At 36.3% G+C, this 27,191-nt stretch overlaps 1 protein-coding gene across 1 annotated transcript in view; it reads left to right on the top strand.

Annotated features, from left to right (window-relative positions):
* The window catches only part of CDH18 (cadherin 18), a 152,880-nt gene extending 131,982 nt beyond the window's left edge, over positions 1–20,898 (top strand). The window contains exons 8-11 of the mRNA XM_042839741.1: positions 1,791–1,912; positions 6,516–6,633; positions 18,603–18,854; positions 20,408–20,898. Coding sequence (XP_042695675.1) covers positions 1,791–1,912; positions 6,516–6,633; positions 18,603–18,854; positions 20,408–20,898 — 983 coding nt within the window. The remainder of the gene's footprint in view (positions 1–1,790; positions 1,913–6,515; positions 6,634–18,602; positions 18,855–20,407) is intronic.
* The last annotated feature ends 6,293 nt before the right edge of the window (positions 20,899–27,191 follow it).

Genomic DNA, 27,191 nt, shown 5'->3' with positions numbered 1-27,191 from the left:
AAACCAGCCTTGGGAATGGTTTATGTATGTCTGTGTGCTTTTAGTTCCATATAATTTCTGAACTTTGCATGCATTACTCTGAAAATAATGGCTCCAATTTATTTCCACGGAGACTACAACTGCTGCAAAGAGTACAATAACACTATTTGATATAGTGCAAATTTTCAACTACAAACCACTATTTTTCAGCACCATTACCACCATTAGCCGTGCATTTTCACCAGCGATGAATGAGAGCCTGCATTCATAAAAATCTACAGTAGCAGGTGTGACCCAGTGTTTCACAGCTGCTATGACCACGTTGTGGTTGGATAGTTCAACCAAGATTGGCAGTGCCTTCCATGGTCTTCAAGCTGTTAGGGGATCTGGTGTTATTATGTTCCAAGAGAAAAGTTGTTTTCCTCTTGTCCTGACTCTGGAGTTTCAAGCCTTCAGGTGAGACAGACAGCAGTGCTATGTAGTGATGAGAACTGATCATTTGTCTGCTTTCCAAAAAAATCCAGAAGGATCCAGAAGGATCCCTTTCCTATTCAAAAGAACAGTGCACATCACTTTAATTGCTGGTGGCAGCATTTATAAATTCTCTGATGGGGAATTCATGTCACCACTCCATGCACTGCCATTTTGACTCTGGCTCATGATGGTGATGTCATGTCTCATGACTGGTAATGATGTGATCCAGTAGACTATCACCTTTTGTTTTGTATTGGTTCAGTAGATCCTGACAAACTTGCATACAGTGTTTTTGTTCCTGTGTGAGCATTCATGGGACCCACTTGACACAAGCATTGCAATAGTCTAAAGTTATCACCATCATTTCCAATACGTTAAAAGCAATGTTCAGCTCCATACACAATTCCCTGATCATAATCCACTGATTTGCATGGATGAGCTGATGGGAACACTGTTCATTTCATGGTGTGACAGCTGTGCATGGCCATCTGGAATGTGTCTTCTCTTTCACATTGCTGAAAACCACTGCCTCACTCTACTCACATGCAAACTGTTGGTCTACAGAAACATTCAGCAAATATCAATGAATATCAGTGGGCACAATTATTTCTGCATGGAGGAATTCAGTGATACATTTTTGCTTCATCCATACTTTCGTGTCTGATGCTATTTTGTCAGACTGCCCGTCTGGTACTATCTGTCACATGGCAACACAATGTAATGGAATGTTGGTAGGAAGGTTCTGCCTCTGCTGCCATACCACCAACATTTGCCTCTGATGTCATGAACCAACATCATAAAATAGGCAGTACTTTTGGAGCTGCCTTCCTAGTTCCTAAACTCATTGAGGGACCGAGAAAAATATAAAAGGTCTTAATGTGATTACACTTTGATGTTAATTGAAAAATAATCAGTCGTTTCTTGCATAGAGTTTGACAGCGTGCAATAGCACCAACAGCCTTTTACTTCATTCTCAGAGTACCTTGTATTTTTATTGCTATGGTATAACTAACTATGCTTTCTTCCCTATTTCTTTTCAAAAAGTGAAGCTCAGCAAACATCATCTTTCATGATCTATTACTTAAAGTTTTGCAACTGTATCTAGTTCTCACCCAGTTGCTGTGTTGAGAAATCATGTTTTAATTGAGGATGTCACTGTATATTGAGGATGTCACAAGATATTGAATATTACATATATAACATAATTTGAATTGTTTTTGTAAAATAATATCTATGTAATGTTCAATATTGCATAATATTGAAAATTATATATATATATAATGTAATTAATTATATGAATATTGAATATATATAAATACCCTCTGTATATTTTTCAGACAATCCTGAGCTAGTGAGCCATGTTCCAGTTGGCATTAGAATCCTGGATGTCAATGACAATCCTCCAGAGCTCGCCAGAGAGTATGACGTAGTGGTCTGTGAGAATGCAAAGCCTGGTCAGGTAACTCTCAGTTACCTTTTTCTCAGTGTGAAAGAAGAATTGTTTCATTTGTTAATGCTGCAAGTGTTAAAACTTTGTTTTGATCACACGCCGTATGATCTTTCTGATTTCATTTTCATAATTCACATTTCACCCAACTTTTAAAATGTATTAATCTGTATTTTAACTGTATTAGACTGAAGGGAGAAGATTGGGAATTCATTCAAGGTATTTTCTTCTTATTTCAAGAAAATATAATACAAAAATCTTAATCTTGCCAGATGGAATTTGAAAAGTCACTATCCTCTAAAAAATGGATAAAGCAGATTTAACAGCTCTCACTAAGAGCCATGTGAGAGAAAGATTTCAAATGTAACTTAGTGGAATGACTGATTAGTATGACTACTGTCCTCAGTTTTTGCATGTTTAATTGCTCAGAAGTGTTCAGATGGAGAGCCAAATTAGGGTGAACCTGACTGTGAAGGATCTTCAAGGAAAATATGCTGAACAGTTCTTCCAAAACTATGAGCAGAGGGAAGGTTGCAATTCGAACTGAAAAACAATTACTTTCCAGCTGCCACTGGTTAATGCATTTCACTGTGGTCCATAGTTTGAGAACTTTACCAAGTTGTTTTGTTTTGTTTTACCAGAAGTACCTTCTTTGCATAGACTGAGTTGTTACACAGATCTTCATGGCAGTTATGCATGATTACACAGGTTGTAGGTTGGAATGATGAGCTTGCGTCAAGACTGTATGAGACATGCTCTGACTTCTATATTTAGTATACAGCTAGGCTTCAGAAGAGATTGTGATGTCCTTGGGCTATTAAAAAAAAACAACAACAACAAAACAAAACACATGAAAACAACTACAAAAAGATACAAAAGCACCTGGCTCTCGCTCAGAAGACAACTATTTTAAGGAAAAAAAGGTCAATGAACAACAAGTATTCAAGAAGAACAAATAAGCAAAGATTGCAGAATAAGACAACTTTCCATGTGCTAGAAAACACGTCGAGCTGAATAGTTTTGAATCACTACAAAGACAGCATTTATTCTGAATTATCCATCATCTGGTAAGAATGAGTAGTACAAAATATCACTAAAGAATAAATTCTGTCAGACATTGTCAGGCACAGCTACTTGACTGATGTTTGAGGTTGGGCTGCAGCTCTGCCCTGTCCTGTATGAGTTCTTGTTTCTTTCTTCAGGAAATCTAAGGAGATAAGCTGCATAGCCATTGAGAGCGTTTGTCCTAGCATATCTATTTTGAATTTATTATATACTTATAATATATATATATATATATAACTTATTATATATTTATATATATATACTTATTATATATATATTATAAAATAAACTGATTTTTTGTCATTAACAAAATTTTGTGTTTGCCTATTTATTTTCAGGAGAGGCATCTACAGAGAGAAATCAGAGACAGAATTGGTCCCCTGATTCTTTTTCTCTCAGTAGCTCAATTTATTTAGTTTCCAAAATAATAATAATACAACATAAGAAAATGTACTTCAATGAACCCCCTAAAGCATCTCAAAAATGTTTTTGAGAAGATGATAATTTCCACAGTGAAGTGATAGTTTTCCTGTATTAGTAGTCACTGAGAAAATAAATTCTGTATCTTTAACAGCTTTCAGATGAAGCCTAATAGATAGTACATATTAATGTAATGAAGCAGTTGTGATTTTGATCTTAGGTAATAAACAGAGTTGGAGAACCCTGAGTTCTAGAAATACACTCGTTTTCTGTATGGTTGTGAAATACAGCCAGTGGAGAAGAATGATATTTCAGAATCTTCAATGAAGTGCCATTACAAAAGAAATTTTCCTTTGTTTAAAACACGTCTCATTTTATTAATTTTAAGAAAATGAGAGTAAATAGTAATTTAAAAAAAGTTCAAGTGTTTTGTTATGAACATTGCAGGAGTGAAATGCTGACAGTTTTCTGAATGTTTCTAAGTTCACTGCTTGTCCAGACAGAGTATTAGGTTGTTAAAATGTCTCTCTAGGCCTACTAGTCATATTGGTGTTTTTCAGAAGAATAATAGAAAAAATTATGGTAATAATGAAATGTAATTTCCCTGACACTGTGTATTACTGTAAGTAACACACATGCATACGTGTACAAACACACAACAGTTTTTCAGAATCTGGGTGTATAAACATTGTGCTGCCAAGAAGAGCTACCTTATCCTGGGCACTGTTATTTCTAATAGTCAAGGAAGTGAATCATAGCTGGCAAGGCACACCTCTGCTATAAATTGGCCGTATGTATATTTACTTGTTTATTGATTCAGTTCTGAAAAGTAACTGAGCTGGACTGAATTCCTGCTCTATATCCTTTTCAATTACTTCTCCTTCATTACTGAAATACTTTTTCTTCTGGACAACTCTTACCTTTAAAAAAAATACCATAACCTTTCAGTTTAATATCTTCAGTGGTGTCAGTGAGGATTACAGAAGATGAGTTTCTCTGTCTACATTTTTATTTTAATCAGCAACTCTGATATGGTGCATGTTAACATCTGTTATTAAGCTAATAATTAGTTGGCCTATTAATTAGAAAAGGGCTAGGAGTGCATATGGATGTCAGATAGATGCACGTTTTTGTTCTTCACCTCTAAAAGACTGTCTTCAAAATCTATCCCTTGGAAAACAGGGGCTTATTCAGAAAGAGCATGGCCATTTTTCTTTTAAGAATCGTTCTGATGCTCTTTTGACCTATTCCATTACACACACACTGTCCATTTTTCACTTGGAAAAGCATAGCTTCTATACCATCTGATGCTGTACTTTTTACACAGGTTGATGTATTCAAGGGATACTCAAATTTCCACGTGTAAGAAAGTAGGTAGAATGTTGAGTTTTAATGCATCTTATTCATTAATTTTAGTCTTTTGGTAGTGGGGTCTTGATCAAAAGTATCTTTTTTTGCAAAAAAAAAACCATATTCTTGAAGCCAGGTTCTGTAAACTATCTATAGAACATTTGATTTAAGAGAGGACAACAGGACAAAAGTTTATCTATGAGGCCATCAAATAAAATCTGAAAGTACATAGCTAAGTGACATATCTTTCAATGATGATTACGTATGAGCATGTATGATATATGAGCAGTATTTAGCAATTCACATTTTTTAAGTTCTGGTCTGTATTTATTGCAGCTGTGAATTGCATTTAACTGTATTTTTGGTATTTGAGTAATAATGGAAACTGATTGTCTTGAAAATGTACTTACATTAACTCCTGTTTTTGTCTTGCTTTGCTCATAACTTGTGAACATTATTAACTTAAAATATGTATCTAGGGTAAATAAATGTTTTTACATGGTAATTATTTCAATTTTATATTCATTTTTTCAAAATTCAGTAGAGAACAACTAGCTTTTACCAAACATTTTCATCTGTATTATCATGTCTTTGGAAAACTTCATGATTATAGACATTTCAATTTGATCTTATTCTTCTACAGGTCAGTAAAAAAGTACCATGAGAAAATATTCTCTGTAGTTATCCAGCAGTATTGTTAATTGTTTAAAACTAGCACAGTCTATAGAATATATTATCTTGTATATGTTCAGCAGAATAATCATTGTAGTCTATTGGCTTTAAAATGTATTTGTTTTGCTTCTCGTACATGAATGGTGGTAGAGAACTGTGTGCTGCCTTTTCATTTCAAAATAGATCAACCCTCTGGAGCCCACACTGTTTATGCTTCAGGTTCAGCCCAGGCAGACTGCAGCTGAACACTGAACAGAAAAATTCTCATGAAAAGAGCCTTTCTCCCTCCCCCTTTTACATTTCCCTCAGGATATCTATCAGTTCCATGCAGCACTCTATGTGGGCTTCACTGGATATATCACAAGAACAACTTTTATTAAATTCTACTTTATCACTTGAGCTTCCAGGCCCAGCATGAAAATGAAAGTAGAGTTAGAAATATTGCTTGGTCACAGATTCCAAAAGTTTAGCTCAGTTTTAGTTGGAAGTAAATTTTAAAAATCATCAGGGCTTTTGAAGGTAGAGGTCTTACCTTTCAAAAATACTTCTCCTGTACATAGTTGCTACATCTAATTCTGTTCCTTTGGGCAAATCAAACTATACCCAGGAGTGGCAGCTGCTTTTTATTTTCTATTTTCTGACAATTTTAAAACTGATTCTTATCCAAAATTTTAAACAGAGCTTGCCATTTTCCTTAAAAAGATTATTTTTCCTAATCAATACTGAAGTACAACTCATTGTTAGAATGTCAAGCAAGATGGTGCACTGGACAGACCATTCTGGTTCAGCCTGAATTTAGGCTCTAATTAAAGCCTAGGCAAAAGTGTAATTCTGAAGGTCAGTAAGAGGTAATGCCGATGATGAAAATCTCCATGTCTGTACCATATCCAAATGTTGGGAAGTGTAGATGCTTTAGATGCTTTTATCGAGCTCCTAAAACATTTCATGCTAGAAGAATCAAGCTAATGACCCAATCATATCATCTGTTGAATTTAGCAGCAGTCAAGTAGAAAATTAAAATAAGCAAAATTTGAACATTCTACAAAGGTCAGGTAATATTGGGGTCAAGTTTAAATTTCAGCACATTCATTGTTAATTTTTATTTCAGGTAATTCAGACCATCACTGCAACTGACAAAGATAACTCTGCAAATGGGGCCAGATTCCATTTTTCTCTTGATGAAGGGCTTTCTTTGAATCCCAACTTTACTCTAAAGGATAATGAAGGTAAATGAAACACGCAGTACAAAATGGATCTCTGTTTTGTCTGGGATATCTCATTTAACAGAGTAATCTCCATGCATTTCTTGACAGAAGGGGAAAATTAGTATGTCATCATCAAACTGGTTAATATCAAGGTCATGGTGCATAGAATATACTGCAAATTATGAATAATCAGATATTCCATTTCCTTTATACATTTTAGCATTTGTAGTTCAAATATTCACAAATGTTTCCAGAAAGTGGATTAATTAATAAGTGTTGACATTTTCATCTGTTTCTAGGTAGGTAGTATTGAGTGAGTACTTTCACGGTTATTGCCTTCCTTAGGGGAGGAACTAAGAATTTAAGGTGAATAAAAAGTTGAATTTGTGCTTGCATTTATGGATATGATACCAAGAGTAGGTCTTTCAGTGCTTCCTGAGTGGTAGTCTACCTCTTCATGTTCTTCCTAATAAGGCATGTCTAAAAAGTAGTTGGGTTGCACCTAGTAGTTGCATTTAGAATCACCTGGCTGAGTTTTTCTGAACATTTCTTGCAACAAAGAACCATCTAGCTTTTAAAAAAATAAAATAAAATAACCCAAGAAGAATCAACCATACCATTTATGTAATTGTTTCTATTTTTCACTCTGTTGAAAATGAAAGTAAACTTAAAATGCCTGTCTGTTGCTTTCTTCAGGGACTTTTTGGTGTAAGAGTGTATTGTGTTCTTGTGTGTGGAAATAGGTAGTAGCTGGCTTTTGCATAGTTGTATTTTTGCAAAATTCCATGGGATACTCTGAGATCTTATAGATCACTGCACATCTGTAATGACTGAGAAGCATTAGCTCCATCACTGTACAAATGAAACTATTCTTCAAAGATATTTTGAAGGAAGAGAGACTGCATAATCTTCCTAGGAATCTGTTCCAGTGTTTAACTGTTCTTAGCACAGAAAAAATAAATTCATCTATCAATATTAGAAAAGTATTAAAATAGTCTTTTGTTTAACCTAAGAAGATAAAGAATAAGTATGCATTTTCTGTAACATCATACATAAAACTACAAGGCAAACAGAAACTCCAGTAATATAGTTTCTAATTTGCATATACAAAGATATTTTAGCTTAAATCGTAACAAGAAACTCAAGTTGGTGAACAACCAGAAAACTTTAAAATTAAAGTATTGTTATAGTTTTACTCAACATATTACCTTTTGATTCTGTTTTAAAACTGCCATTTTGGGCTATCTCATTTTCCGTGATAAAATACTCTATATGTACAATACAAGTTAAATTGATAAAGCACGTTCACTATAGCCAGTTATTTTCCATTCACACTTGTCCCTGTCCCTATTCAGAAATTGGATTTCTGTTATTTTGTATCCCAGGAAATGGTGGGCATAAATTTTTCTTATGTTTGTTAAGTTTGCTTTTTTATTTCTGGATTTAATAATCCAATAACGGTTGGGATTCTAGAATTTCTTTTGTTCTGTTTTGTTTCTGTAGAAATTTGCCAACGATTGCCTTAAGAGAGTTTTCAGTATTTTGCAAAGTGCTGAAAAACAAAAGCTCAACATTGCATTGAATGTGGTGGTCAGTGATAGATTTATCTGTGAATGCAAAGCTATATTTCTCTTGCAGACTTTTTTGAATCAGGTCATCCTCTCTTTTTATTTTTCAGGACAAAGGATTAATTTCACAAAAATCTCAGGAGACATTTTCTTCCCTTGTTTTCACAACCCTAAACAACATGAGACTGCTCTGACTTTGAGCTGCATTATTGCATAAATGTTCTATTCTACTCTATTATCAGTACAGCTACAAGATCAAAAGACTCCACAGTAGTAAATTAGATCCTTACATTTTAACACATCCATGCACTTTCACTGAAATCTAGAAGAGTTACACAAGCATAACATTTCCTAATTTATCCCTGTGTACCTGCATAATCTCAACAAATGAATGATTCGGATTAGTAGTATCCCATTGCTTCAGCATGGGAAATAGATATTAAACTGTCAGTCCATAAAATTGACTGTATGACCAGGTAAGATTATCTCCCTTGAGTCTGAGCTTGAGCCTTTGCTCGTTAACAATCCATGGTTTTAAAGCTCCAGTCCTTGAGTACATACCCTCAAAATATAGAAGTTAAAACCCTTCGAGGACGATATTGGACTATATCTAGCATGTAGTCTATCTGAACCTAAGAATTGGTTGGATCACCTCCTGGATTCTGATGATGTTGATGATTTTCATTTTAGAGAAAAAATATAGAGAATACAGAATAGGATATTTTTTTCCCTGCTGACTACCTTGTGCTACAGTACATTCTTTGCTCGCTGAAGTTTTTTGTTTTGACAGTTCAGAGAGAAAAAAAAAAATTAAGAGCATGAGCAAGAGGACAGCCAGCAAAATGATGCAGTATCCATACCCGTGTAAGCAAGCAGGGCTATAAAATTTCTTTGCAATACAAAGAAAATGCATTAGGTTGTAATCATTCCCTGAAGTCTGCAATTTTAGAAAGCAAACCCAGGAAACATACCTCTTTGTTTGAGAATTGTACTTATGATGGCTTTTTAATGAAAACAGGGCTGTTTACAATTTATTCTGTCCAGGGAAGTGTTGCAATTTCTACTAAAACCTGAACAGTCAAATTGTTATTTAATTTGGAAGTGCCTTTTTTCTTGCTATTTTGATGTTACGAATCTGAGTTATTTGTTGTACATGTTCTTCTGACATTGTTTTTTACTATGTTGCAATAGATAATTTAGAAATCTAGATCACTTTTGTGTAATGCCTTAAATTTGCAGTTTTTGCCTCATCAGAAATATCAGCTACTGCAAGTCAATTTAAAATTTGCCTGGGCATTATGATGGAAGAGCCTCTTCAGAACAGAGCTGTTTCATAGAATTGTAGAACTGCAGTCATTTGGGTTGTAATGGACCCATCTCCTCTGCCATGGGCAGGTAAACCTTCCACTAAATCAGGGTGTCCAAATCCCCAACCAACCGGGTCTTGAACACTTCCAGGGATGGAATATCTATACCTTCTTCAGTTAACCTGTTTCATGGCCTTACCGCCCCCTGAGTAAAGAATTTCTTAATTATTTCCAATATAAATCTACCCTCTTTTAGTCTTAAGCTGCCACCTCTTGTCCTAACACTACACTCCCTCTCTGATAGAGAGAATCTCTCCCTATCTTTCCTGTAGATCCCCTTTCTCCCTTTAGGCACTGGAAAGCTAGTATAAGGTTTCCCCAGAGAATTCTCTTCTACAGGCTGAACAATCCCAGCTTTCTCAGCCTCTCTTCACAGGAGATGTGCTCCAGCCCTCTGATCATCTGCATGTTCCTCCTCTGCACTCACTCCATCAGGTCCTTGAGACCCCAGATCTGAATGCAGTACTCTAAGTGGGGTCTCACAAGAGCAGAATAGAGGGGGAGGATCATTTCCCTCAACAATGGTGGTCACTCTTCTTTTGATGATAAGGATATAGTTGGCCATCTGGGCTACAGACACACACTGTTGGCTCATATGGGTTTTTCATTAGTGAACACCTCCAAATCCTTCTCCTCAGGATGCTCTCAATCCATTCTCTGCCCAGTTTGTTCTTCTGCTTGGGACCATCTCAAATCAGGTGCAGGGCATTGCACTTGGCCTTGTCTAACTTCATGAGATTCACAAGGATCTACGTCTCAAGTTTGCCGAAGTCCCTCTAGATGGCATCCTTTCAACCCATTGAATTTAATAATTACACTTTTTTTCTTCTTTTTATTTTTTAATCCTGAAAGAATCATAGTATTTTTCCAGATCGTCCAAGTATGGTTGATATATTTGTCAGAATTCATTAGTTTGATGGAAAATCATGTAGGAATATTTCACTGTTATGATACCCCTATCCATTAATACATGGATGCACAGTCTCTCTCACTGCCTGAATTTAAAATATGTATATATATTCTTTCTCCTTGCCAATTTTGTTACCCACTAGAGACCTCTAGCAGAAGTTATGCCACACTTTTAAGAGACTTAGCAAAAGGTTGAATCCCCAGAGGACAGGTCACTTTGGTGCGAGAGAGCATTTATGAATTTTACGCACTGTAAAGCAATGTTTTGCTGGTGGTATTTTTTTTTTTTCACAAGATATGCAGTCCATAATGGATGCTTCAATGAGTCCTGTAAATTTCCTGGTAAGGGAAAGTAAGGGTTTGAGCAGACTGTACAAATTCACCCAACACTGCCAAAAAGATTTGTACATTATCTTGCCTTTGGAAGTTTTGACTGCAATCTTTTGAAGCTAGACAAAGTTTATCTTACTTTCAAGGAAGAGCAACTCAGAATACGTAGGATTTTTTCTGCTTTCCTTTTATTTCTTCAGGACATAGGTTACATTTCACAAAAATAAATAAATAAATAAAAATAAAAATTGCAATTTTATTTTTCCCATCTGCCCACTTTTCTCAAAGATTTGGCTTTCTGAAAATGGCACCGTAATGAAGAATGTTCTGGAACTGAAACAAAGGTGCACTGATTTTCTAATTTTGACTCTTTGGGAATTCCTTTTTGTTAATGTTCTATTATGTTGTGGTCACAAGTTATTTTAATATCCACAGAAGTGAAATGCTTTTGTGAAAGATCTAGAGCACGCTGAGTGTTTCTAAAATCTACAGTGTCTGTATAAGACAAAATTAGTAATGCATTCATCCACCATGACTGTGATGCAAATGAGTGTTTTTCCCATGTTAATGATCAAAGCTTAGTAAGAAAAAGAATCAGTTTTACCTTGCATGGCTGTTATTTAGGTCATTCACACCATACCACTTTAGAGCTTCTGAAGTGGCACTGAAGGTCAAGTTAAACCCTATTCTTTGCTACCCAACATCAATGGGAAACATTTATGAAATTCTCTCCTTTGTTTATATCAAAGATGTGGCATGCTCTCTCAGGTTCCACAGTAATGTATGTTCTTACTGCCCTTCCATGAAATACCATCCTGTAATGAAGAGAAGCTGTAACAGTAGGAGAATTATGTGGAAGAGATAAATAATATCTGAGAAAGTGCAAATTAGCATTATATGTAGTGACTGCAAGCACAATCCATAGAACATCTGTCAGTATAAACAGGTTGAGTGCCATCCTGGGGAGCCGTTATCAAACAATCAACATACAGTGGTAAAAAGGGAATTTTTCCTCAGCTCTGTGAGCATCTTCAGTTTTTCTTTGATTAAAACAAACTGGTTCCAAGACTGACCCGATAGGTTAGTTAGTTCATAGTGTACAGGTTCTTCATGCCTTCTACTTCAGTGCTGCTACCTGTTGGTGTTTTGCATCTTTGAAACCAATAAAAAACAAAAAGGTACTTCCAGGAGATATCAGTAAAGAAATGAAAAATAAATGTCTATCAGTATAATCCCACATAAACGAATTACATGTTCTTACTTTGGAAATGCCTCTCATTCCAATGTATTTTGTTTGGGTTCTAATTAATTACAACCTTTTAGAACATTTATAACTGAAAATTAAAACATGTCTTAATCTATTAACGAGGCCTTACTCTATCTTTTAATTTCCATTTCTCTGGTGCCTGCCTGCAATATATAACGTGTCAAAGGAATTCTCAAATTGTGAATAATAAATAAATCTGTATTCTCCAAAGTGCTTCAGTAGTCACCTTCCTTGGTGTTATCATTGTATTTCAGCTTCTTTGATTTCCCTATGCCTTTCTGCCTTGTCTTTGTTCAGAAGCTCAACATGAAAAGACGGAGATAATGGAAAGAGGAATGTGATAACAGCCTTGCCTGCAGTGTGCAGTGTGGCTTAACAAACTGCCACATCTTCAGAGTGTGAAGAGCTGCTGTTTTACAGCCATGCAGAATTTCCCATCTGTAACCTCAGATCCACAGAAGAGGAATCTTATGTTCTAACTTGCTGTGTTTGCTAAGTAACAGTTCAAATGTGAGAAGGCTTAGTGGTCGTGCACTGGGGCAGTGTACACCACAGGGAAGCAGATGAGTCATTCTTTCTCTATGTTGCTGTTAATTTTCCCTTAGCAGCCAGCCCTTTCATCTTCAGCAAGTCCTGGTTCTTTTCCAGCTTTCAGAAGCAAAGTTCACAGTTTAAATCTGTAAAGAAAAACAATTTTCTTTTGAGGCCTAGAAGAATCATCAGATTTGCAGTTCCCAGCATCTTAGTACTACTGCTACTATCCTATACTTGTGTTCTGTGTGTGGTTGGTGTATGTATTTTCAGACATCAAAGGAATTTCTCAATTCATAATCCCCTCTCTCTTATCTTTCAAACTAGTTCTGTTGATATAACAAAGTTGTTTTTGTTTGTTTATTTTTTAATTCTCTCAGTAAGCTCTTGACATCTGCCTTCATACTGGGCTACCTTTAGTTTGGGATTTTTCAGGTGATGTCAAGACCCTTCTCATAAAAGCTGTTTTCCTACTTGCCCTCTCAATGGATCCTCCCATGGTTTTTGATATAGAATGTAAACAATTTAATAAAAGATGATTGCTTAGAATATCAGACTAGCTGTCAGGATGCAGTTGGTAGTGCAGTTTGGCTAAACTTTGAGGGTTTTTTTTTTAGTTATCAGAAACCTTTCCTGCTCAGGAGTTCTCAATTTTTCTTTTTTATATTACGTTAGTGATGCTTTTCTTTTCAGCCTGTATTTTCATGATTGCCTCTGTAGCTGTAAGGTAACATTGACTTGCTCACTCTTTTTCAGATTTGTGCCAGGGAAATTAAGAAGTTTTTGCTTTCCTGTTCAAATTTGAATATTGGGTCTTCTTTGGGTACAAGCTCAGGAAGATTTGCTTCTACAAATTTGGTAGAATTTTCTTGCATATATGGACAAGGTAGCTGAACTAAAGTCTTCAGGGTTTGTAAACAGAGTAAGATAAATAATGTAAAGTTCTAATTAGAGATGAAATGTTGTTCTTATTCTTGGTAAAAAACACTTGCTGTCTCCCATTGAAGTTATCAGAAGAAGATCTGAGAATTTTTTTCTTCTAGAATGTGAGACATGACAGATGTTAATATTAACGCTTAGCTTGTGGATATGGAAATAGGGAATTAAGTTTCAAGCTAAGTCCTTGAACACATCCTTAGGTTTTTAAGGTATTAGTTCTGGATAACTTTGTTGTATGATTGTCATTTCTTCACTTGTTGCAACTTGAAATAGAATTCTCCTTAGAAATGCCACTTTTTTGAAATTGCTTTCTCTTCCTGTTGTTCAGTGTGTGCCCTAAAATGTGCACATGGGAGTGCTGTGCCTCTCTAATGACTTCAGGGGAAATTCTAGGTGACCAGTAGACAATAGTTTATTGTAGCGGTATTGATACTGAGGAGGAAAAAAATTGAAAAATGTAACTTAAAAGAAAAGCTAGAACTGTGATTGTTTTCTTGCAATGAAGCATAATAACACAGGCTGACTGTAACAATTGCATAGCAGTTGTCCTTGTAACTCCTCAGGACCCAAAGGTGCTTAGATTTCATCATTATGTTTTTGTTGTTGTTGTTTTGTTTTTTATGAGGTTATGAAATAATATGAAAGCTGTATGGCAGCCCAACAGAGCAGTATTACCATAGTATGAAAAGAAGCTATGTGCTGCAAGTGTAGCACAGAGCTGTTGAGGATGCTTGAGGACCCACAGGCTGTTGGAATAATTAACGTGTCCAAAAGAAAACAACAGAGATAGTGATATATCTGGTGGGCAAGACATACAAGGAGTGATTGTAATCCCTGGGTTTGCTCAGCGCAGAGCGGAGGAGCTGAGGGCAGGAGCTCATGGCAGCTGCAGCTCGGGGCAGCACTGAGCTCTGCCCTCTGTGACAGCAACAGCGGCATGGAGCTGTGTCAGGGGAGGGGCAGCTCGCTGTTAGGAAATGGTTCTTCACCTTTTCCTTTTTCACCACGAGGCAAACTGGTGCACTCATGTCCACACTGCCTGCTGGGAAGATCCCTGCTGTATGTGATTGCGTCAGGCTGGGTTTTATGTGACAGACTCTTAGCTGGCCCAAACAGCATCCCAGGGAGAGTGCTAAAATTCAGCAATGTGAGTGATCACTCTTCTGAGATCTTACTTGCTCCCCAGCCTTGTTTTGTTTAACAGTCTGCAGAGCACAGAAGATTGCCATGGTTCAGCCTGGCTCAGTCTAGTTTCTTTGATGAGGGGGCAAAGGGACCCACGGACCCATGCCATGGAAAGGAAAGGGGGGGGGGGGGAGGGAAAGGGAAAAGGGAGGGAAAGGGGTCTGGACAAATGATGACAAAGGCAATGAGCTAAGAAAAAAAAAAATTACTAAATATAGTAGCAGAATGTGAGATGGCACAGTATAGTACAATAGTGGAATACAGTGATTGAATTTGAATCTAAGAAACCAAATAAAATAAGATAGAGTTTCCAAAACCAAAGTCATTACTTTAATGCCATGGGTAAAAACAGCCAGGGAGCAAAGAGTGGAAGTCTTGTTACTTCCAGTCTGTTTTATCTTTCCCTCCAAATGGAAAACTGAAACGGTAAAATGAAGTCTGGGAGTTGTAGTTCATTCTTCTCTTCTGACTCCAGGAGACCAGAACTCATAAAGTATATTGACAATCCACGCAACTGCAGCATTAACTCTAACTCCCCGTGCACCACATGATTTCATGATGTGGAATACTGATGAAAAACCATGAAACCATGACAGAGATAAAAAAAGGAAATTGTTAGAGAGGAGCTCTGCTAGTAAGTTGTAACAAGGTGCATTTCAAGGAAGGAAGCAATTGTAAATTGGATACTGAAGAACCAGAAAGTTTGTAAAGTCTATCATCCTTATGAGGAAGATGATGATGAGAAGTTTCTTCCTGAATAGAGAAAGACAGAAGCAGCAATCATCGCATTGTGTGTTTAAAGAGTGTGTTACTTTATTTTCATCCAAAATATGCATTCATTTGAAATTCCTTATTAATCACAAATTTACGGCTTGGTTTTTTTTCTGCTCCTGTGCTGTGTCCAGAGCCTAATCTGTCAGTGCTTTGGCAGCTGACAGACCAACCAACTGAAGGTCATTTTGTATTCTGCTTGAACCCTGAAAGACTTTTATCCACACCTACAGCAGCATTAGGGAAGCTGGGACTGACAGTCCAGGCATTGAAAAAAAAAAGAAGTGGCAAATAGGTTAAATATTATTTAAAAAAAAAATGATTTTTTTTTTTTGCGACATTAGGTAGCAGAAAGTTGAAACTTTCTGCAGCTAAAGTAAAGCTGCTTACTTTACTCTCCGCTTTTTAATTTCAAAGCCATATAGGTGATCTACCTGCAATCTGTGCTCCACAACATTATGTGTTTTTTTCAGGAGCATTTTAAAATATATCATTTTGATTGTTCAGGTACTGCATTTAATCGAAAAATGGACCACACTTTTATCAAAGAACAAGTTTGTTCAATTTTCTTAAATGAGATTTTTGCTCGGATTTTAAAATTAGGTCAGAAAAGCCAAGTAAGACCTCTCCAGGTGGGCACAGACTGTAATTATGGACCAAAGATCACTGCTCACTCTGCTTTAGGGAAGAATTTTATTTATAAAATAAATGTAGTCTGAGTCTTGGTGTTATCAAGTTTGATTTCTTCCTTCTTTTATAAAATAGAACAATTCGCTCCCTAGTCTAGGTGCAGAATAACTTGGAAATTATGTATTTCTTAACAACATAATAATTAAAAATTTCAACATTGCTAAGAACATCAGAGCATTTTGAATAGGGTTTCATAGGCCCAGATTAAGCAATATGGAATAGTGTTAAAGTTTATCAGAATGTTTATAAGAGACATCTTTCTGCATTTCTTAAGTTTTCAGTTATACAGGAATCCTTTTCATCACCCTGTGTTAAAAGTGATTTACCTTTTTTCCTATCAACTCTGTGTGGGAAGTCTTCTGCTCATTATTGAAAATATTTTTATTATGGCATGTGAATGTATCAAAGATATTTTATAAACTCCTGCAAGTATTATTTATTTTCATAATGTTGTGATCTTGCTTTGTATAAGATTGTTTCAGGTGACAAAATCATCTGTTCATACCATGTTGGCTTAAATAGGGTTTTGTAAATTGAATGAATGTGAATGACATTGTACGTGGCTGGTGTCATGCCTCTGAGGAAGAAATTGGCATGAATCTCAAGTTTCAGTCCTCAAAAGTGTGCTGTGGCATGACAAAGTTGAAGAGGCCTACTGAAAACAGATAAACAAATAGAAATCATATTTTGCACCCATTGCAAATGAGAACAAAACTGAATGAGTTTGTAGCAAAATAACCATACACAAGATTTGCAAGAATTAGGGAAGATGGAGAAGAAAGCTAATCAGGTTCAGTGCAGGAGAATCTGACACTGTGCAGTTTTGGGGTCCTCTGGCTCCTCTGTGACCGTGGGTAATTCCTGCTTCATACATATTTCTCATGTGAAAGCTGTTACCAAATATATTATGATATTATGCCTGCAGGCTACACTAACAGATATTATCAGTACTATTACTCAGTGATACACCAAAATAAAATGTAGAGAGGTGATTTAAAATTAATGCTTTAAAGTTTGGTATAGAGCTGGACAGATGACGTGGCGTGAAACATAATCATCTGGTATATAGTTTGCACCCAGTTTAGATGGAAAATAATCCCTCTGTTCAAATACCTGTGCAGAAAATAAGCAATCCCATGGACTGGAATATGCCACGCTAGATGTGTTGTCATGCTAAATTTTCACAAAGTGGCACAGGCTTCATTTTTTCATAATTTATGGAAAACACATTTAGTGCTGTGTCTGCAGTGGTAAGGAAAAATAAGTTTTCAATGTTCATTTTTGTTTGTTTGTTTTTGTAATACGAAGAAAAATCCAGAAGACTTTTTTTTTTTTTTTTTTTTTTTTTTTTCACTTACCACCTCTTCGTTATTTTTAAAAAATCTTTACAACCACAAACCTGCTGTTGGAAATCCACATCATGTGCAAGTGGAACGAGGGGAGAGCATATTTCTTCCAACCTCTTTCCGTGCTTCTTGATCACGATTTCTCTCTGGATCACCTCACTTCCAATATCTCAGTCTCTAGTTTTGTTTGCTTTACTTACAGACTGTTGTTGAAGTGCCCATACTTTTGAAGTTGGGGCAACTAATCAAAATGAAATATTACATTTGAAATCAAGATGTAACTGTATATTATCATAGCATTTCTTCCTCTGCATTCTCTTTATGCTCCTTATATTTTTTAGACTTGAAGAAACATGGGTGGCAGTTTACCATCCTAATTAGTGCTCATAAATGCTCTTTCAATGCGCATGTAGTAAGCTTTAGTATTCTCACTAACTGTAATACATGCCAGATGAACATAACAGTGACAGAATTTTGCATCGCTTTCTCTCTACCATCCTTATTTACCTTATATCTTCATCAGTTTAAAATATCTAGTATCTGCACTCTCTGCCACTCCCCTCTCCCTTCCCTTCCACCTCTCCCTTCTTCCTGATCTCCCTACTGCAGGAGTCCTTTCAGATATTTTCTGAAAGCTCAATTCATCTATAAAATCTGTCACAAACCTTAACATATGAAAATTTAATTTTAACTTTTAGTAGAGACATTTAAGAATCAAAAGGACTTCTGTTGTGGAAAAATTCCACAACAGATATTTGCAGAATTCTAGATATTCACATTTACAAGTGTATCATGAGATTAAAACACTTGCAACCTGGATTCAAAATGTTTGTCAAAATCCAGTTTGACTTTAAGACACAAGCTTAAATAAGGCTTATTTATTTAGTTCTAGTTACTTTTTCCTGCCTCCTCTTTTTCCTCCTTTGACCAGAAATGGTACTCACTCAATTTTAATCTGGATTGTGTATTTTCACAGATTAGGATTGTGGAATGTTAAAATGCCTGGTGCTTCTGCTGGATGGGGAATGAACGGTCAATCATATTTTTCATTTTGCTTCTGATTCTGTTCTTTTTTATGATATTGTAGATAACACAGCCAGTATCCTGACAAGACGAAGGAGATACAGTCGAACCACTCAAGATATCTATTACCTCCCAATTTTGATTTCTGATGGTGGAGTGCCCCCTCTCAGCAGCAGCAGTACTCTCACTGTTAGAGTTTGTGCATGTGAGAGAGATGGACGTGTGAGAACTTGCCATGCTGAAGCTTTCCTCTCCTCAGCTGGCTTGAGCACAGGAGCTTTAATTGCAATCCTGCTCTGTGTTGTCATTCTTCTTGGTAAGTCATTTTCAATATTAAGTACTGCCATCTTCTGCTGGCTCTATGAATGTGACAGGGCAGAAATTTTTAATATGATATGTTTTTGAACCAGAAGCTGCCTGGTAGAAGGAAGTAATTAGAAACACATAGCTGTGATTAGAGGGGAAAGGTTCGGCTAAAATTAATAGGAAAAAAAGCCTTTAAAGCACATTCATGAATATCTGGAATCCACTAGAAATAATTTTTCAGGGGTTATCAAGTAATTAGCACTGCAGACCATTTTTCTGTAATTTGAAAAGATTTCAAAAAACCACTGGCTAATTCCATGCCTAGAACAGTGCAAAAAATGATAGAAAAGAGATGATGAGGAAAGCTTTTTGAAATGCATTACACTGTAAGAAGCACCATTAGCACTATACAAAAGCCATTAATTACCTTTGTGAGATAAGCTGATAGCAGTGCACAACATACTCCTTGGGGGCAAGGGACATGTGAGATAATATGATGGCTCCATTAGATAAATGTCCTTGCAAGTGTGTTTTCTTTCCATTTTTTTTTTCCTACCCGGGCCAATTTAAATGTTACCCATTAGTTAATTTTTTTTTTTTTGTGGCAGAGGCAAAACTTGCTGGGTACATATCTCTGTAATATTCATCTATTCAGGTGTCTCTCTGCATTCTAATAGAGCTGGAAAAAGAAATAGTAGGAATTGCATGGTGACTCACATAGGATACTTTGAGGATTTTTTTTCTGAAGAGTCAACATTTTCTAAAAGTGCACCTCTCACATCTTACTTCAGAAATTCCTTCTGCAAAAAAAAAGATTTAAAATGTACAGTAATACATTTGGTTTTTAATCTAGTATTCTATCATAGAAGATTGAACATTCATAAGAGAAAAAAATAAAGCTTGTACATTTTAATTATATGTCAAATGCTGAATATTAGTCTTAATGAAGCTCAGAAAGCCTTTAACAATGCATCCCAAAAATGTCACCCTTAGTTATTCCTTTCTCATCTAACTGCTAGTATATTATCTTTTTTTGTGTCCTATATGAGATCCCTAGTAATCTTAACAACTGGATTTAATTATTGGCTCAAGAAACAGTAGAAATTCCTGCAAAGTAAATAGGAATGTGTTCTTTACTGGCCCTTTGGAAGACTAGGCTGTATTGGAAGTTTGTCCTTTTACAGTAGGATTATTAAATTTCTCCTTAATTATGTGTGATCTCTATTTGTTGTTTTTGGCATTTTGCTATGTCAAAACTCAACTGTGTAGAATTCGTGAGTGCTTTCTGGGAAGACAGTAATCTATCTTCATATAATTTCGTATAACATTACACAAAAAAGGTACTGCTCACTTAGGGACTCTAAGTAGGCTCTTTTCCAAATTGGGTATGTGCCTAATGTTATGATACTCCAGTTCAAGGCCAGCTTAATAACATCAGAATACAAATATTAGCTGGCAAGTATTTCAATTCATGACTTAGTAGCTACTGTTTTTGTAGCATATATCTACTTACCTCAACTGTAAACTTTAAACCTAATCTAAAATCTGCAGTTTTCTCTTTAGCAATTGTGGTCCTTTTCATCACCCTAAGACGTAGCAAGAAGGAGCCTTTGATCATTTCAGAAGAAGATGTCAGAGAAAATGTTGTGACATATGATGATGAGGGCGGTGGAGAAGAAGACACAGAAGCATTTGATATCACCGCACTACGTAATCCATCAGCTGCAGAAGAGCTAAAGTATCGGAGAGATGTCCGCCCTGAAGTTAAGCCTGCACCCAGGCATCATCCTTCTTCAAGCCTTGACAGTATAAATGTTCAGGAGTTCATTAAACAAAGACTTGCAGAGGCTGATCTGGACCCCAGTGTGCCCCCATATGACTCCTTACAGACATATGCCTATGAGGGCCATAGATCGGAAGCTGGATCTATCAGCTCTCTGGATTCAGTCACGACACAGTCTGACCAGGATTATAATTACCTTGGAGACTGGGGGCCTGAGTTCAAGAAGCTAGCTGAACTCTATGGGGAAATAGAATCAGAAAGAACAACTTAGCTGTAATTCCCAGAACAGAGAAATTCCTAAACAGCTGGAGATAGAACGACAACAGTGATGACAGCAAATGAATACAGTGCTTGGAACCGAGCAAGTTGTACACAGTTACTGTAGAACAAGTGCCCTTTTCATGTTTGAAACTGGGTTCTCCAATTGGAAGAAAGTAAAATTTTGAAAAATACAGAGAAAAGAAGCAATTGTCCCTTGTGTATATTTTTAATTGCTCAATAAAGTCTATGGTACTGCATCTGTAACAGTACTTAAAGTAAAGCCGGGCAATGACACTTTTATTGCAATATGCTTAACATCTCTGAACTGCAGTATGTTTCTGATCATTCCTGTTTAGGAAGATAACTAATGGAAGAGCAAATCGTTTGCAGATGGTTTTGAGGTTGCCTTGCTAGCTGTGCTCTAGGCCTTGTGATTCCAGTGTAAGGTAGCTAATGGGGTTTACTATCAGTGTGAGAAGTCCTAGGAGTCATTTTCCTTTAACAGCAGTGATAATCCACACCTGTCCTCTAAAATAAATGGTCCTTTGATGGTTTAATCTGTTTGAATTAGCAGGTTGCAATGTGAAAATATCATTTCATTATGTCCCTCATAATCTTTATATCCCTAACCAGCTAGCAGAGGGAGAGCATCTTTAGCTGTCAGTGCGAACACAATGCTAGACCATAACCCCAGACGCACTCTGAAAGAAGCGTTGTCTTCAGTGTGTGTGCTTTTTGTCTTTTCATGGGAACATCATTCATGTAAATGAATCTGAAGTACTCTTTATGCAGCAGAGCAGATGAAGTGTGGGTTCTTTCAGTAAAAACAAGAATGGCAGCACAATTAAAGTGTGCAGTTGTTCGGTTCACTGTGCTTCACTTACGGCAATAGACAGAACTTTTGAAGTCTTTTGCTGGTCTTAATCCAAGAGCTACAAAAATCACTTTATGACAGTGTTCTTAACCATAATGTATCTGTTTGTGTGTGTGTCTAAAAGCAAAATATTGCTGCTGGTGAGACACAAGATTTAAACAAGGTGATCAAAATGATGATGCTTGTTTTCTTGTTTTTCTTGTTCAATATATAGATATTTAATTTGTCTTAGAGTAATTTCTATCTAAGCAGAACAAACCTTTTTTCTCCCTATTTCAAACATCATGGGAAGATAAACATCTTAAGCCAGTGGAGGGTGAAAGAAAGAAAATGTGTCATTTTGGATTTCTTATGGATGAAATAAATCAATCTCTTTTGTTGGTAATTTTTTTTTTTTTTTTTTTTTTTTTTTTGCATTGCAGAACTTGATCTTTAGGCTGCTTAATATCTGTAAGATTTATGTTTCCGCTTGGTTTCTTTGAAAGTTTAACCTTTTTTTTCTCTGTCTTCTGATAATACTATGAGAGAACAAGGAGAACACAATATCCCACTGTGTGGGAAGTGTTGAGTCATGGCCTGAACCACTGATTGATCACCTGAGGAAAGGACTGAATCAGCCATGGGAGCACAGGTGAAGGCATTTCAGCTGTGTGACTGGCAGTAAACACATTTAAGGGCTGACTGCCACTAGGAAAGGGTTTCTGGAAAGAGATCCTTCCTCTGGGGATTCTTTTCTGTGAACTTAGATCTTTGGATAGGGGTGAGCATTCTTTCCCTGTTTGTTTCTTTTCCTGTTTTCACCATGATAATCTTTCTAGCTGTAACGTTAACACCCATGAAGGATTATGACTGAATAGGTTTGCTATGTACTGAAGTCTAGTGCTTTTAAAATGATTGGAGCTCTACTTAGGGATGTGGGCTTTTATGGTATGCATTTCATAGAGAAACTGTTCAGGGCCGAAGCTGTGTATTTTTTATCTACTTTGGGCTGGTATGGAGAGATTCAGACTGGCAGGGAAAGAATTACCTACAGTCATAGAATCATTTAACTTAAAAAAGACCTACAAGATCAGCAGGTTAAGCGTTGTCACCTAACAAAGCAAGTTCACCACTAAACTCTGTCCCTAAGTATCACACCCATGTCTCAGAAATACCTCTGGGAATGGTGACTCTACCACCTCCTTGGGCAGCCCCTAGCAATGTCTAGCTATCCCTTCCATGAATAAATTCTTCCTAGCATCCAATCTACACCTCCTCTGATGCAACTTGGGACTGTTGACTCATGTCCTTTCACTTTTCACCTGAGAAAAAAGACCCTCCTCGCTACAACTTCCTGTTAGGTAGCTGTGGAGAGCAATGAGTTCTCCAGACTAAGCAGCCCCGGTTCCCTTCAGCCACTTTTCATAACTCTGTTTTCTATGCCCTTCACCATCTTTGTTGCTCTCTTCTGAATGTATTCCAATTCTTGCTCATCCAAGCTGAGTCTGTATTCAATAAACTCCTTACCAGTAAGCTGATGATTGCTTTTGGTTTTCACAGTCTTCTGGAGAAATAAGTAGCTTTGAAAGAAACTTCTCAAACACTTTAAAAAAATTAAAAAATTATTTGCAGTTATTTCCAGGGTTTTTTAAACATGTTTTCATTTCAATTTGGAAATTGTATTGTTTCAATCAACAACCAACCAAATTCAGAAACCAGTTTAGAGGGGAAAGCATCCAACGCCTAACAAGTTCTACTGATGATTTGAGAGTAGTTTTGTAATCTATATTCAGACTTTGTTATTTAATTTCTACCAAATACAGGATCTTCTAGCAATACATTTACTGAAGCCATCCTCATTGCAGAGTACAGTTTAACAGCTACTTTAAAGCAGTGACCTTTGTTCTTACCCTGAAATGGTTTATGTATCCTTTCTGAGAGTTAGGATGTGTTTCAATTTCATCCCGAATAAAACAACTAGAACTGCAAGTTTTTCATGAGGATAAATTTTCTTTTTATTTAGATTACATTTGCTTTTTCTGACTTCTCAGTTTTTATACAGTATGAGTAGAGTGCTAAGAAGAAAGACTTTGAACGCTGGTAGTATCATGAGTCACAATAGTTTGTACTGCATGTACATGAGACAGCAGCATTCATTGTTATACAGTGGTTTTGAGAGCTAGTGTTAGTTATCTTTATGTCTGTTCCCACTTGTCCTACACCAAAGCAGGGAAAATTGAATGTGTTTTGTGCTTTAAACAGAACTCCAGTTGTTGTTTTATTTTTATTTGCTTTATAGAACACTCAGGCTTAAAGCCAACAGAAGTTAAATGCGGCAACACAAACAATCGCTCTTTATGCTCATATTCTCATTAAGTTAATGAAAAGAGGAGGTCATATCTCACAGAATTAAGAAGCCTCCTTTTCACTGTTCCTGGTGCTCTCTTGCTGCTATACAACATGCACATTTTACCCAAAGCCCTGGGGATTCTCAGTCATTTAAAATTCTGCAGGGCTGTTGAGGCTGTACTTCAGCAATGCTGCAGTGTGTTTTTTTTGGTTTGTCCTATCCATGATGGTCGCCAAATGTGCTTTTCTGTCATGATGCGTCTGCATGCTTGCTATGCTTAATGTTTTCTACTCAAATGCACATTGCTGTGCCGTGTTGTTTGCATGACAAATAGCAGAATACTAAATCTTCAGGGCCGCAGAAGCAGGCCTCATGATGCAAAAAGAACACTTTTCAGATTTATTTCCTTTATCCCACAGAATTTTCCTTTGATCTTTCATGTCCTATGAACAAATTTAAAAGATATTTGAGAGTTTCTATGTTCACATTGATTAAACTGAAAGAAAACTAATACTGTGTTTCATGGAAGGTACAGTCATTTTGTAGTGTTGCTGATTTAAATTCGGTGTAAATTCAGTGACAGTGTTGTGCAGAAAATCTTACCAGGATTATGTTTAAGTCTGATTGTATGGGTTTTGCTTAAAGCTTTCATAGATGTATTTGAGAACGTGAGTATACAACACGTTCCCATTACCCTAAATAGTAATCCTGTTGTCAGCGAACAAATAAATGCTGATAACTGCCAGTTTTATTTAAGCTAGAAGATGCATAGGAACATTAAACGGCACATAGAAAGGGGTGCCTAAGAGATTTCAGATGTAGAATTTTAATTCTGCAACAGCTATTGAAATAGTCATGCACTTACACACAATAAATTAATTTGTCACATTACCTCAAATAAATTCTCTTTCTTGTAATAGTGGGGGCGCATAGTATGCTGTAAAGGATATGTTATCTGAGAAAATGGTCTCTGTAAGTAGGAAATGTAAAAATATATTGTAAACATTGAAAGAGTAAAAAAATGTGATTTAATGCATTTTGAAGAAAAGTGTAATTCAGCTGGCTTCAGATTAAGATTTAGACACTGAAGACATTTGTTTATCAGTGTTGCCATTTATTGCATAAACAGAAAACTGTAAAAGTTGAAAGTAATTTCACTGTTATGCACTTTATTTTTTTTTTTTTTTGCATTTCTTTGTAGAAAATCAAAATACTTGTAAACATTTTTTTTTTTGTTTTCAAGCTCTAATTGATGCTGTTGTTTCAATTGCGAATAATCTGAGAAAATGTCTACATGAATATTCTCACTGGTGTTTAGAAGGAATTGCAAAATTTCTGTGCTCTAAGCCTTTGTAAAATCATCCTTAAGGAGAAAAAAATACAAATCTTGGGCCAATCTGGAGTTAACCAAACTCATAGACTCACACAAAGGAAATGTTCTATACGTGGAGGAGAATATGAAATTATGCTGCCTAGGGTAACTTTGTGGATTATAAAGTGCTAAGACCTTGTACTTGCAGTACATATAAATGGCACAGTGCATTCTAAGGAACATTAGGAGCGTGTTGCAAGTATTGGGCCATCCTTATTTTTCCAAAGTCTCCAAAATATATATTTTTTTTAGCAAAAGATTAATGTAAAGTATACCTCCTTATGCAAGTGTTACTGATAGAAATTGTTACATTTTTCCTTTAATAAACAAAAGGGACAAAACCTTTTATTCGTATTTTTCAAATAAAATATGCTCTTTGCTATGGTGATGGGTTATTGTATTCCACATCACAACTAAAATGGGTTATTTTCTCTTCACTCCTGTATCTTATACTCACCAAAGAATTAGAACTACTGAAAGGCACTCTGTCTATAAGAATGAGCAGTGATACAGCAGTATTAATGAGGTCAGGGCCAGAAACGGTGTGGTTACTGAAATAGATTTTAATGCCTGGTAAAGTCACTCGTGTCACTATTTCAAAGACTGTCTTAAATGATTATTGCTACAGATGAGTAGGGAGAGACAGTCACCATGAGGTACTCTGCAACAGACTGCTGTGTAACTGCTAAATGGTTCATTACTTTTACTTGTGGCAACTATTACACTCCAACCATCACTGTCCTGAAACTGAAATACAGCATTATGGGAGGAATAAATTATCCACAAGAGTGAGCTAGGGGATTGCGCATCTAGGGAACCAGATTGGAGGTAACAGCCAGAGTTAATATCCTAAGTTTACACAGAAGAGGGAAAAAAAACAGGCAAGGATAATCCCAATCATCAGTCAAATGAAATAGCTGTGTATGGGAATCACTCATTCTTTCTCAAGTGAATTAACAGGCTTTACAAATTACATCCTAGAAAGCAGAGATATAGTGGCTGACACATGACTTGTTGAATGTACATCATCTTTCCTGGACAGACAGAATTTGAGAATAAAGCTAAGCCTGACATGATATTGAAATGTGATTACTTATTATATGTTACTGCCCGTAGGCCAGTTCATACTGTCTAGCACCAGTCTATGCAATTGTCACAAGTGTGTCAAGCGTAGTCCTGGAGAATCTCAGCATGGTGAGAGATCACTCAATAGCAAGGTGACTATTAGCCTGACTGCAAATGCAAGTCCAGGGGAGAAGCTACTTTATTTTATTCAGATCCTCATTTGAGTTTACACATTTTGAAGAATATTTATGAAGAGTTTAGATCATCTTTTCTTTCTAAGGTTCATTGGGTGGTTCACTGGGTCTCTCTCAAGTAGAGCTCATTATCCTCTTACATTTGTTTAATTTCACGTTCCTTGAAATCCATTCAATTCCTTCTGTTCTTGGCAAAATGTATTAATATAAATGTATAGATACATGGAATCTTCTTAAGCCATGAAGATTTTTGTGTGATTTTAACAGAATGTATCTGTAGGCTTCACGTCACCCTGAGGCACTTTAGTGCTAAGTGACTTCTCTGAAGGCCATCTACAACCTTTAATTAACAGGTAAGTCCTGGAGATCCAATAGACTCTTCCTACGTTGGTCATTCTGAAAGTAATGCCGCCTGTTTATTTACATTGAAAATACAGTAGACTCGAGCACCATCACAGCACTTGATAGA

This window comes from Centrocercus urophasianus, unplaced genomic scaffold (assembly GCF_019232065.1).
Source record: "Centrocercus urophasianus isolate 14NV4802_14NV808 unplaced genomic scaffold, USGS_Curo_1.0 seq_11, whole genome shotgun sequence".
In the NCBI taxonomy this organism is placed as follows: Eukaryota; Metazoa; Chordata; class Aves; order Galliformes; family Phasianidae; genus Centrocercus; species Centrocercus urophasianus.
Note: the sequence above shows the minus strand (reverse complement) of the source record. Positions and strands in the feature narration are given on the sequence as shown.